The 11,658-nt window shown below is 37.9% G+C and overlaps 1 protein-coding gene across 2 annotated transcripts; it reads left to right on the top strand.

The window, feature by feature from the left end:
• The first annotated feature begins 882 nt into the window (after positions 1–882).
• Positions 883–10,036, top strand: LOC107139615 (myosin regulatory light polypeptide 9). Of its 2 annotated transcripts, none has more exons than XM_015482523.2 (4): positions 883–1,039; positions 6,038–6,236; positions 6,735–6,896; positions 9,534–10,036. In XM_015482523.2, the coding sequence occupies exons 2-4, from the start codon at positions 6,053–6,055 to the stop codon at positions 9,704–9,706; spliced, it is 519 nt and encodes a 172-aa protein (XP_015338009.1). In that variant the 5' UTR covers positions 883–1,039; positions 6,038–6,052; the 3' UTR covers positions 9,707–10,036. The 2 variants fall into 2 exon arrangements, with proteins under 2 accessions (XP_015338009.1, XP_015338008.1); XM_015482522.2 differs by lacking the exon at positions 883–1,039 and adding an exon at positions 4,814–4,963.
• The last annotated feature ends 1,622 nt before the right edge of the window (positions 10,037–11,658 follow it).

The following is an 11,658-nucleotide window of genomic DNA, read 5'->3' on the forward strand; positions in this document are numbered from 1 at the left end:
CCAACACAATAGGTTCACCGATGAGGTCAGAAAGCTGAGTAAGAAGAGGCATTGTTAAGAAGCCGGACTAGACAAAGAGCGCTGAGAAAAAAAAAAAAAAATAATAAACCCAACTTTATATTCCTATTTCTACCAAGCTGCAAGTCCTCATTATAGGAAGAGGTGAGGCAAGAGTCACCTTCCTGCCTTCCTCGGGCTCTCCTCGTTAATCATGGTCAGAGGGGAAAATAACAGCTACTGTTTCTTAAGAGGGAGGAAATCTTCAGCCACTCATGACCTTAGGAAGTCCGTCAAGAGTCAAAAAGATAAATAGACACTTGGCTGGGGGCCCTTAGGACTTCACAATGTTTCTCCTTGTGTGGAAGGGGTGGACTCTTCATAAAACACTGCATAACGTGACCAAACAGCCCGCAAGAGTCTGTTCAAGGGCCTACACTAACAGTGACGAGAAGTGGCCACAGAACCCGACACTGCGCGGCTCAAGGCTGCCGCTACGCAGGCGCACTGGAGCCCAGAGGGAGCAGCCGGGCCCTCGGGGGCGGAGCAAGGGCTAGTCACGTGGGCCGCGCTGCCCTCTCGACGATTTCCCTACAAGGACTTAGGCTGTAGGACCCCGCCCCTCGTCGTGCCCTGGAATGTGCCGAGAGGCAAAGCCACAGGACAGACTCAACCATACGCAGACATGAGAGGGGGGAATAGGAACACTTTCAATCAAGTAGAGATACACCAAAGACGGAAGCTCAGTAATCAGACCCAGCGAACCATTACACATTCCGTTATGTTTCAAGTCCCTTTCTTTATGCTTCCTACCGGTGCACTCGGTCAGTATCTCGCCAGCTGACCACCCTAGCAACTTCCCTCCTAGGCGCCTTTGCATTAAGTCGAGCCCACTTTGTGGGCAGAGAATGGTGACTGTGCTTCCTTCCGGTTTGCAAAGCGGAGACCGGAAGTGTTGGTTTTCACAGGCTCTGGGGCAGAAAGGTGGTGATAGAGGCAGCGAGGGATTCGCTAAGGTGCTTGGTTCTCGTGGCTGTGTAGGGTGAGTGATGCTCGCGGTCGGGCGCGTGAGGCCGGTTCCTGGGGCCCATCTCCGCGGGGCCGCGGGGAGGGCAGCGGCGCTCCTCGCCGTGGGATCCCGGCGCCCGGAGCGCACCTGGGCAGGTGTGCCAGCCGATCCCGGGTTTTCAGTCCAGCGGCCAGCTGTGGAGTCGAGGGCCGCGGTCAGAAGTGGCCCAGATGCCAAACTTCGCTCCTGTGCTGAAACTTGTATCTCGGAAAATGTGGCTTAGCTTGCTGGCGCCTAAAGCTTGGGTGTCTGCCGGGCCCGCGAAACCCGAACCCGGCAGAGCTGACTCTGGGATCTAAGTTTAGTTTCTAACGTAAACTTGCCCGATTCCAGGGAGTTTGCGCTAAAATCGTGGCCCTCCCCGCCCAGCCTCCGTCCTCCCTCCGGTTGCAGCTGTTGTTTAGGAGGAATAACCAACTCAAATCGCAGCGCGATGTCCATTTCTGTAATTAGAACTTTTTTTCTAATTATAATGATATTTGGCAGAGAGGAGTGTTGGGGTTTAGTTTGCAGCTTAAACCCCAAAATGACAATTTCCCTTTAGGGTGGAGACACTGGGCTAAGTCAGTGTTTCCTTTGTAAGTAGTTTAGTAAGTATATGAGAAAGCACATGCCAGTTCTTTAGAAAGCTTCAGAAAAGAAATGTGGGTTCAATTAAGATTTTAACATTTTTAAGTAAGAAGTTTTATTTCTAAAGGTGAAGAAGGCAAGTGTTGATTAAAACTACTGGTGTTTGTTTCGTGTTCTGGAAGGCCTTTGATAAGAGTTAACCAGAAAAGCATTTTATTTTAGAAAGAGGCTTTACTGCCAAATCACCCCTGACAACTAATTGTCTTTGTCAAGTGGCAAGAACTTTTGGGTGTGGCAGTCGAAGAGAACTTTTCTGACTTCCAACCGGAAGTTTTTGTAAGAAACAAAAACTTGGTTTAGTTGGAACGGAAAACCCAACTTGCAAATATACTTTTAAAAACTGAGTTAGCACCAAAAAATAAATCTCTTAGTTTGAAAAAAAAAAGGTACTCCGAGATATGAGATATATGATCTGGATTTTCACACTCTGCAGTTTTAAGATAGGAAATTTTCATCAAAGGTTATAGTACATTCCCCAGAGTATTCTTAATATAAGTGTTAGTTCTATAGAAAAAGTTTCTAGATTATTTTACATTTATTATCGCTGTAGAAATGCAGAACTCCAGAATTGTAACTATTAGTCACACTTTATAGATTTTTACATGGTTTTCAAAAATCTTTAGATACCATCATTTCTAGAAAATCTGAAAGATTCTGTTGCCCTTGGTGTTTGGGGAAAATGTGTTTGAAGATCTCTGCTTTCTGGTTCTCCTCCTACCTCATGGTCTTGTCTAACATCTTAAGCATTTTTGGCACACCTTCTTTTGTCTTGGCTGCTACTGATTGTCCTTACTATCTTCTTGATCACCCTTGACTCCCCAGTCATTCCTGAAATCCTCATGCATATTAAAGAAGGCTGTTTTACAAATCTCCCTGCTTTTTAAATTTCACACAACAAATACCACTTCCCGCCAAAATTCTTTTTAAATGTTTCCAAAATAAGGACTCAGCTTTACAAGTAAGGACCCTTATGATTTGGAAATCTCAAGTGCTTCCCATCCATCCTAAATAAAGAAAACATGTACTGGTGTATGAAGTATTTTCAAATTTATTTTACCCTAACTTTCTAGACTGACACAGAGGTGTGCATTTCTAAAAGACTTGTTGCATAAAGAGTTACAGCCTCACTTGTTTGAGAGTTAGTAAAATGGACAGCAAACCAGAATCATAGCAAAGTGGAAACACAATATCAAAGATGATGATCTTGATCACAGCACTGGTTTGATTCCCTCCACCTGTGTTTATTTTAGCCATGCTTTTAGATTGGTAGGAAAAAACAAACCAGTTTCCTTATTTTGGAATAAGGACTGTGAATCTGAACAACTCCTTGCTGCAAGGCTCCAGGTTCCTGGTGGGAGATAAACTCATAGATCAGAATCAATTTCCTTGAAAAAGTTAAAACCCAAGTAGTAACTTGGGCAACATGACACTCAGTTTTGGTGGAATTAACTGCCTTAATTGTTAGAATTAAAACTAACACCGAAATCTCTTTAACAATATTTCATAGCCTGCAAGTTATACTCATGGTTTTTCAAAGTTTTCCCTCCATCCAATCTTTTAGAAATACACACATTTTTTTCTGAACTCAACAGTACTTGATAGTCATGTGCCACCTTATGGATTATTTTTCATTTTTGTCACGTTATTTTAACTTTTAGAGTCATACCTCTGGAATGAAAACTCTGTGACCCATTTCGTAAGTTGAACCAATCGTTTCATTTTTTATAGTTGCCTCCCCAACTATATTTTAAGCTCCTTGCAGGTAGGACATGTGCCTTACATTTTTTAACTAGTATTCAGCCCTAATGATACTTGATGCACAGTAGTATGATTAACTGATCATAGTAGGGTTGATAAGATTAACTGTTGAATGATCATTGTCTGTGCTGACCAAAAAAACAAAAACAACACCTTTAGAACTATTTTTTTTTTTTTTTTTTTTTGGCAGTATTGAGGATTGAACACAGGGATGCTCTACCACTGAGCTTCATCCTCATCCCTTTTTATCTTGTATTTTGAGATAGGGTCTTGCTAAGTTGCCCAGGCTGTCCTTCAACTTGCCATCCTCCTTGCCTTAGTCTTCTGAGTTTCTGGGATTATAGGCGTGTACCACCTGCAAGGTTTACCTTTTAAATTATTTTATGATGCATGTACATATTCAAAAAATGCATGATTAAAATAATAGAAAATACTCAAAAATTTTAAAACTATTTATCTATTACTTTACAACCCAAGCTAAGCAATTAAAAAAGGTATCTAGATGACCCCCATCAGCATATTTTGTAGATTAACCATTTGACTTATAATTCTCATCGGTCTTTGTTCTTAAAATAACTGACATTTTTGCATCATTAGAGAAAGACAATGTTGTCATACCAAACAGACTATTTTTAAAGATGGGCTTTGGCTTGCAAAGGCATGGCATACCTAAAATATTAAAGCGGTGTGGACTGGTAAGTGCATGCCATTCATTGGGTCTTGACCACTTGTGCCAAGTCCTTGAGTACATTTAAGAGACAGAGGAATAATATACTCCATAAATTTTTCTAGTTTTTAAAGCAACATTTAGAATAGAAGGCGAAAATACAATTCTGTACAGTTTAAAGAAGATTTACAGTCTCCCCCCCCCCACAAAAGTATTAACAGAAAGAAAATATGCATTCGAGAATGCTTACATGGGTCATGAAAAGTACCTTCATAAAGAAGTGATAAAAGGAAATTCAGGAGGAACATATAATTTCTATGCTGTGTATGGTATATTTTTCCAGTAATACATTCCAGTGTATTGCAAGGAGAGCTATATTGGATGGGCTGGAATTTGTGACTACCCTTTATGGAATTCGGAACTAAAATCTAAAAAGAGATTCAGTTAAAAATAATACAAGTAGAGCTTTTCTAATTATTTCCATAATTGAATTTAGTCTGGGTGATATAGTTCAATCAAGGAAAGAATGTAAAAAATAACATTTTAAACCCATAGGAAGCATTATATTCCAAGGGTCACTTTGAGTGCTGAGATCTAGGTAGCAGTTCATTCTTTGCAGTCCACAGACTTATTTTTAGAGCAAGGGCATAGTGTTTTGCCACATCATTGCTAAATGTTGTTTTCAGAACGTAAGCTTTAAAATTGTTATCCTGGTCAGAGAGTGAAATCAGTAGTGCCTATTTTAGACCTGCTCAGAAGAATATAACTCAATACAGTGTGTTACTCTTGCTGATCAGAGGTTTTGCAGACTACCTTCTCAACCACATCACCTCTAAAGGATGGTACAGTAGAATTTTATCTGATGACTATGGGGATTTGTAGCTTCAAATAAATATTATAGTCTTTTAAAAATGGAGTGTTGAAAGGAAAATTGCCTTCTCATTTTATGTATTAAACATTAGTTTTAAATTTTGTAGGGATAAATTTTGGTTATTAGAAAGCAAAGGTAATCTCTGCTTTTTAAGATGTTCTCTAAAACTTAAACTAAATTTAAAATCTTTAAGCTTTAAAAAATTGTACTCTGATTTGTTTAGATGTTTTAGTAATATCAATGGTTTAATATGGCTCTAATGCAAGAAACTGGTTTGAACGGAGAGTAATGTTTAAAGAAGTTAATTATAGGTGGATTAACTTCAGTTTTCTATATTTTCCCATTATCTTTTCAACAAAATGTTTCTTGAACTATTTTGGATCCAGAAATGAAAGTGCACTGAGAAATGTTAGTTGAATGTGTAAGAATAGTGCTTGTGAATAGTGATTAGGAGAGAAGACCTGTTCCACCACTCAGTCTCCCTACTTTCTTACTTTCTGTCCACTATAGAATGAGACCTTTAGGTGGACCTACTAAAGATGAATTAATATTTCTCAGCACCCCCATAGAACTATACCTAAGTTTTTTTGGTTTGTTTCTTATTCTTATATTGTTATTAAATGTTATAAATATTAGTGTTATGGTTATCAGTTGTTAAGCTATCCAACAGTATTGGGGATGTGTAATTTTGTTGAAATGCTTTTATAAAAATTCATGATTTTAAGGGTAATGTCTATATAAGTTAATTATAGGTGGATTAACTTCAGTTTTCTATATTTTTCCATTATCCTTTCAACAAAATGTTCATTGAACCAAGTCTTTTTTTTTTTTTTTTCCATTTAGTTTGGTTCTTTGAGTAATGATTTTGATAAGTTGAGAGATTTTTTTACCAAGTGATATTCTCCTGCTGCAGACACATCTCTAAGTAACTCAAACATATCAGGAAGGTCAATTCAGTTTACTTTTGCTAATCATTGTTTTTATTCAAACTTAAATAATTTTGGATGTTGATTTTGTTTTTCTTGAATTTCCCTTCTTAAATTAGGATTCAACCACCACCATGTCGAGCAAAAGGGCAAAGACCAAGACCACCAAGAAGCGCCCTCAACGCGCAACATCCAATGTATTTGCCATGTTTGACCAATCACAGATTCAGGAATTCAAAGAGGCCTTCAACATGATTGACCAGAACAGAGATGGTTTCATTGACAAGGAAGATTTGCATGATATGCTTGCCTCACTGGGTAATGCTCAGTTTTACTATTAATATACTGAATAGAATTTCCATGAAGCCTTTCATGTTTATTTTGTGATTCTTAAAGCTCTGTGAAGCCAGTTTAATGTCTATTAGATTCAAATAAAGTCCCACATGGACACCTGCAGATTATTATTCCTGTCTTAGAATTGGAGTGGGTGCCTGCAGATTATTATTCCTGTCTCAGAATTGGGGTGGGCGCCATGTGTGTATGTTGGTGGGAGACACACTGGTCTTGAGTATGAAGCAGTGCTATTCTTTCTAACATCCTAATGGAATATTTACAGTCTCCAAATTCTTAATTTAGGCTGTATTCATTCCAAAGACTTTTTCTCTAAAAAGTTTGCTGTCATGAATGCAAACAACAAACTATACAAATGATCATCTTTCTTGTCAAAATGTTTAATACTATGCTTAATAGCTGATATGCTTCATAGTATACTTGAAATTATGATCCTCTCTTCTTTTTATTTTTGTTGTTGTTTAGGGAAGAATCCCACTGATGAATACCTGGATGCCATGATGAATGAGGCTCCAGGACCCATCAATTTCACCATGTTCCTCACCATGTTTGGTGAGAAGTTAAATGGCACAGATCCCGAAGATGTCATCAGAAATGCTTTTGCTTGCTTTGATGAAGAAGCTACTGGTAAGTCAGAGGTAATCTTTAATTACAAAGTGATTTGATTTTTAATTATAATACCTGATATATAAAATAACCTAAAATGTGATAAAACCTTTAGGTTTATACTACCCCTACTTTTTTGAACAGGGTTTTCCTGGAGTGCCTTTATCACTTATTATACTCTCTTTCCTTAAATATTAGTAATTTATAAAATTTCGTAGGTTGTATTTGAGATATCTTTGGGAAACTTGGGTTACCTCTTACTAAAATGTTAATTCCAGAGGGTTAGGTTCCCCGCAAATATGTGTAGAATGAGTAACTTAGGTGAGAACAATCTTGTGTAAAGTATATATTTGCCACAGTCTGTGGCACCAGTAGAAACCTGTTTGCTTACCAGGGATCTCTGAACTCTAAATTTTTTTAAATCTGCTAACTTCTTTTTTATTTGTTTATTTTTATGTGGTGCCAGGGATTAAACCCAGTGCCTCACACATGCTAGGCAAGCACTCCACCACTGAGCGACAACCCTGGTCTTGGTTTTCTTTTTTTTTTTTTTTTTTCTGAAATGGGCATTAATATTACCTACCTCATAGGGTGGTTGTGAGGACTAAATGAGGAAGTAGGACAGTGTGCACACTGACTAGCATAGAGTTGACTCTCACAAAAACAACGCATTAATTACATAAATGTTTGATCCTTTGGCAGAAGTACATATAAGATAAAACACAAAGGGAATATTTTCCAAGATTCCCAACTCATGGAGGAGGAACATTGCTTAGACTAGTTTCAGTGCTGGGTGGTGGTCTGGGCCTGCTGATGCCAGCATTGTCTCCTTACTCTGGCTTCCAAGGCTCCCCACAGTATGGTTGTTTTCTGCCTTTTCAAGGCACCCTCCACTCTTGTATTGTCTCCCTAACTTCTTTCCAAACACATTTATGCATTGTTATGCTGACTTTCATCATTTCTTCCTCTGCCTTTCTTACCATACCACCTCTTCTTTCTGCATTTTCAATGAAGATTCTTAATTTATTTCTGGAAGGAGTAGAATGTAGGAAGAATATAGGCAGAGGAGGCTTACCTTTTTGACTCCTGAAGACACCCGTGTGTTGTTTGAATTTATTGTGAGCAGTTTCTACTTTTTTAATGGAAGAAAAAAAATTGTAAAAGAAGAAAAGGTTTTATGTGTTTTTCATACCCGTCTCAATGGTCTCATCCTTTATGGAGCCTTGCCTGTGATTTCTTACTGTTTTTTCCTGGCTCCCAGGAAAGCAAAAAGCTTTTCCATTCCTTGTACGTATCTGTATCTCTTTTGTGGTACACACACTATTTGACTTTATATTTTAGTTGTGCACTTGTTCCCAATAATTACAATTTCTTCCCACTTCCAGAGTAATTGCTCTTTGTCTTAAAAAGTATTTCATTCCCATCTTTGTAGCCCTTGCACACAGTAGATAATTAGTTATGGAATTGTTGAATGACTTGACTGGAGATGAGAATTTATTTCCACAAAGCTAAAATTCCAAAATAATGCCAATATAAGAAAGTAAATCATAGGTGACATTTGGGAATTTGTTTCTGTGTTTTATATTTACAAGTATTTATATATTTATTGTTTTAGGCAGGCAGAGTCTGTCTCTCTTAAGAGTCTCTCTATGTTGCTCAAACTAACCTTAAACTCACAGTCCTCCTGCCCTAGTCTTCTGAGTAGCTGAAACTATAGATACTATGCCCAGCTGGCAGGCAGGTTTTATGAAAACCTTTGTATCAAAAACCCACAAGTAACTGGGCATGATGGCACATGCCTGTAATCCCAGCTACTTTCGGGGGCTGAGGCAGAAGGATCACAAGTTTGAGGCAGACCTCTGCAACATAGGAAAACCCTGTCTCAAAATAAAAAACAAAAGGCTGGGGTTGTAGCTCAGAGATAGAGCATCTCTGGGTTCAACCCCCCAATAGTGGGTATGTGCATGTGCACACACATATACACAAAACCCAGAGTAAAAAAACATACCTTTCAGCTCACCCTTCACATCCCAATTACCTAACACAGGGTCAGTGACATACTTTATGCACCAGTATTTATTCCATGTTTTTGCACATTCTAGGCTTGGCCATGTTTGTTATCATTATAAGTTAGATTTGTAAACATAAAATTTTCCTTTCACATGTGAGAAAACCAAAGAGGTAAAGTGTAATACCTGAAATAATATAGCTTGTTAAACCGGGCTTTAGGACTCCACTATTCTTTCAACTAAAGTATTTTTATTGACGTTCATGATGCGGTATTGATTTTAATGTGGCAGGTGACCGCTATTTGCTTGTAGCATAGGCATGACCATTCATGCCATTTCAAGGAGCCATGAGGCCTAGTTTCATTAGTCACACCATATTACTTTTGTTTAGGCATAGGTTTAGTTTCTATTATAAAGAGATCAGAAGAAGGATGTGGAGGCAGGTTAATAGAGCAGTGCTATGAAGTAGCTGGATATTTTTCTAGGCACCTGTCTGCCGAGGTTGCCAAAAGCAGGTGGAAACCCCATATCTAATTTATTTGTGTGTTTACAGTTTCTTAACTTAAACAGTATGTGTAGTCAAGTGTAGATAGGCCTTGTAATTAGTCTCAGTAATATGTATTCTGATCCCCTGTTCTTTATTCTCTAGGCACCATTCAGGAGGATTACCTGAGAGAGCTGCTGACCACCATGGGTGATCGGTTTACAGATGAGGAAGTGGATGAGCTGTACAGAGAAGCCCCTATTGACAAAAAGGGGAATTTCAATTACATTGAGTTCACGCGCATCCTTAAACATGGAGCAAAAGACAAAGATGACTGAAAAGATCTTCAAATTCCAGCCAAATGTTCCTTGTTGCCACTTTGGGTATTTCTGAGATTTTTCTCTTAGAGCCTATTGCATGCCTTTTAGCTTTACAGCTTTTGCCTTTCTTGTTTTGTATTTATTCTCAGCCATTTTGAGGCTCATGTATCTTTATAATCAGACTGGAAATGGGACTTTTTGTCATTTTCAGAATAGAAAATAGGGTAATTTAAGTTACCATTGCCCTCACCCCCAATAACTGCAGTCTACACAGAGTCAATATATTTTTTCAGAGAAAGTTATTCACTCAATTTTTTCTGAACCATGATTAAACTTTATGATAAAATACTGACTTGTTTTAACTTATTATTTACCAAAATTGGATTTTGTTAGTCTTAGTTTTATGTTTCAAAGAAAGATGGAAGAGGTAAATCCCAGAAAATGATAGGCTTGCCAGACCCCTCTTATATTCCCTTCGGTTTTCCTAACAGTCCTATCTTCTCTACATTCATTTTCTCCTCCCAAGGAAGTATAATTTTAACTGTCCTAATCAGGTTTCCTGCACTTTGTCTTCCAGTTTTTAAAATAATTTCCTGTAGAATTTGTATATAGTGACACTGTAGTAGCTTTAAGTTCTTAAGTTTGATGTATCTGTTTTATGTGTCCCCACTTTATCTTCTAAGCTTTTGTACATTATTTTATGTCATTTAAAAATAGACTAGGTCACTGAGCATAATTTTCATTTGTCCTATTTTTTAAAAACGATTTTAGCTCAAGAGAGTCTATGGAATGCTTTTATCAAAAGACAGATTTCTGTGTTGTATTTCAAGCTGTTTAAAATACAGTATAGTATTTTTTATTGTATATGGTTTTTCTTTACTATAGCAACCCCAATTGAAAGACCATGTTTGTTTATGCAGAGATTCATCATGAGTCCATTTATAAATTTTAGACATTCCTGACCTGCCCACAATCAAAACAGCTGAAGCTACATGCCTGGGAAAGTGAGGTCATTGTTTCAGTCCTAAAAATAACTTCTGGTATTTGCAGAAAAACAGGACTGTTTCAGAGTTAATCAGGGAGTGGAAGACTGTTTCATTCTCTTTAAGTGTTAAAAATCTGAAAGTGTGAAAACTCTGAAAGATTTGAGTTTAAAAGGATTTGAAGGAGGAGGAGAGTTGAGTGAAAACAGTCAAAATTACCCTACCAAGATAAATAGTTGAAAATTACTCTAATAACTTCAAGTTTTATGCTACTACTAACAAGCTTTATCCTTGAAGAAAACCATTACCTCATTCAGTGAACAGTGAATGCCTGTGGGCAACAGGCCTTTGTACTCAATAGGACAGAAAGGGAGATCCTTTAACATGGTAAGGACAGCTATATAGAATACTAATAGAAGACTAGTAATAACTAGTCTTTTTCCCCTTCAAGATCAGAATTATAGAATCTGCCTTAATTCTCTGAATGAATCTCATTCAGTGATTTTAAAAAGTATATTTTTGCCCAGCTATTGCCATTGTGCTAAAATCTTGAAAAAATTATCACCTCTGCTTAGTTAACAAATCTCCAGTGAAGAATAAGTAACATTATTTCCTCTGGGGGCGGGGGACTACTAAATTATCTCTTGCAGTATCTCCATTTTCATTTTGGATAACTGTTCAAAGACTCACCCTATATTAGAAATAGTGGATGATTTGGCCTGCATGAAATAAGTCAGCCAGCTTAGTAATAGCATTCTCTGCTTAGTAACTGGGCTTTGCTTAATTCAGGGTGATTACCAATAAAAAGCTGAAAGCATCTTTTCGCTAACAGTGACTTTGACAGTTCCTAAAATGTTTCCATGCTGAAAATTATCTTGAAACAAACTGTTTCAAGAGTTCTCATGATCCAGGGGCATGCCTGTAATCCCAGTGACTCAGCAGCAGGTGAGGCAGGAGGATTGCAAGTTGAGGCCAGACTCAGCAATT

The sequence above is a fragment of the Marmota marmota genome, unplaced genomic scaffold, assembly GCF_001458135.2.
Source record: "Marmota marmota marmota unplaced genomic scaffold, marMar, whole genome shotgun sequence".
Taxonomy (NCBI): Eukaryota; Metazoa; Chordata; class Mammalia; order Rodentia; family Sciuridae; genus Marmota; species Marmota marmota.

Excerpts from the sequence above, each read along its gene's own strand:
- LOC107139615 (XM_015482522.2), top strand. Across the intron at positions 6,237-6,734 it reads TGATATGCTTGCCTCACTGG|GGAAGAATCCCACTGATGAA; the intron begins GTAATGCTCAGT and ends GTTGTTGTTTAG. Across the intron at positions 6,897-9,533 it reads CTTTGATGAAGAAGCTACTG|GCACCATTCAGGAGGATTAC; the intron begins GTAAGTCAGAGG and ends TTTATTCTCTAG.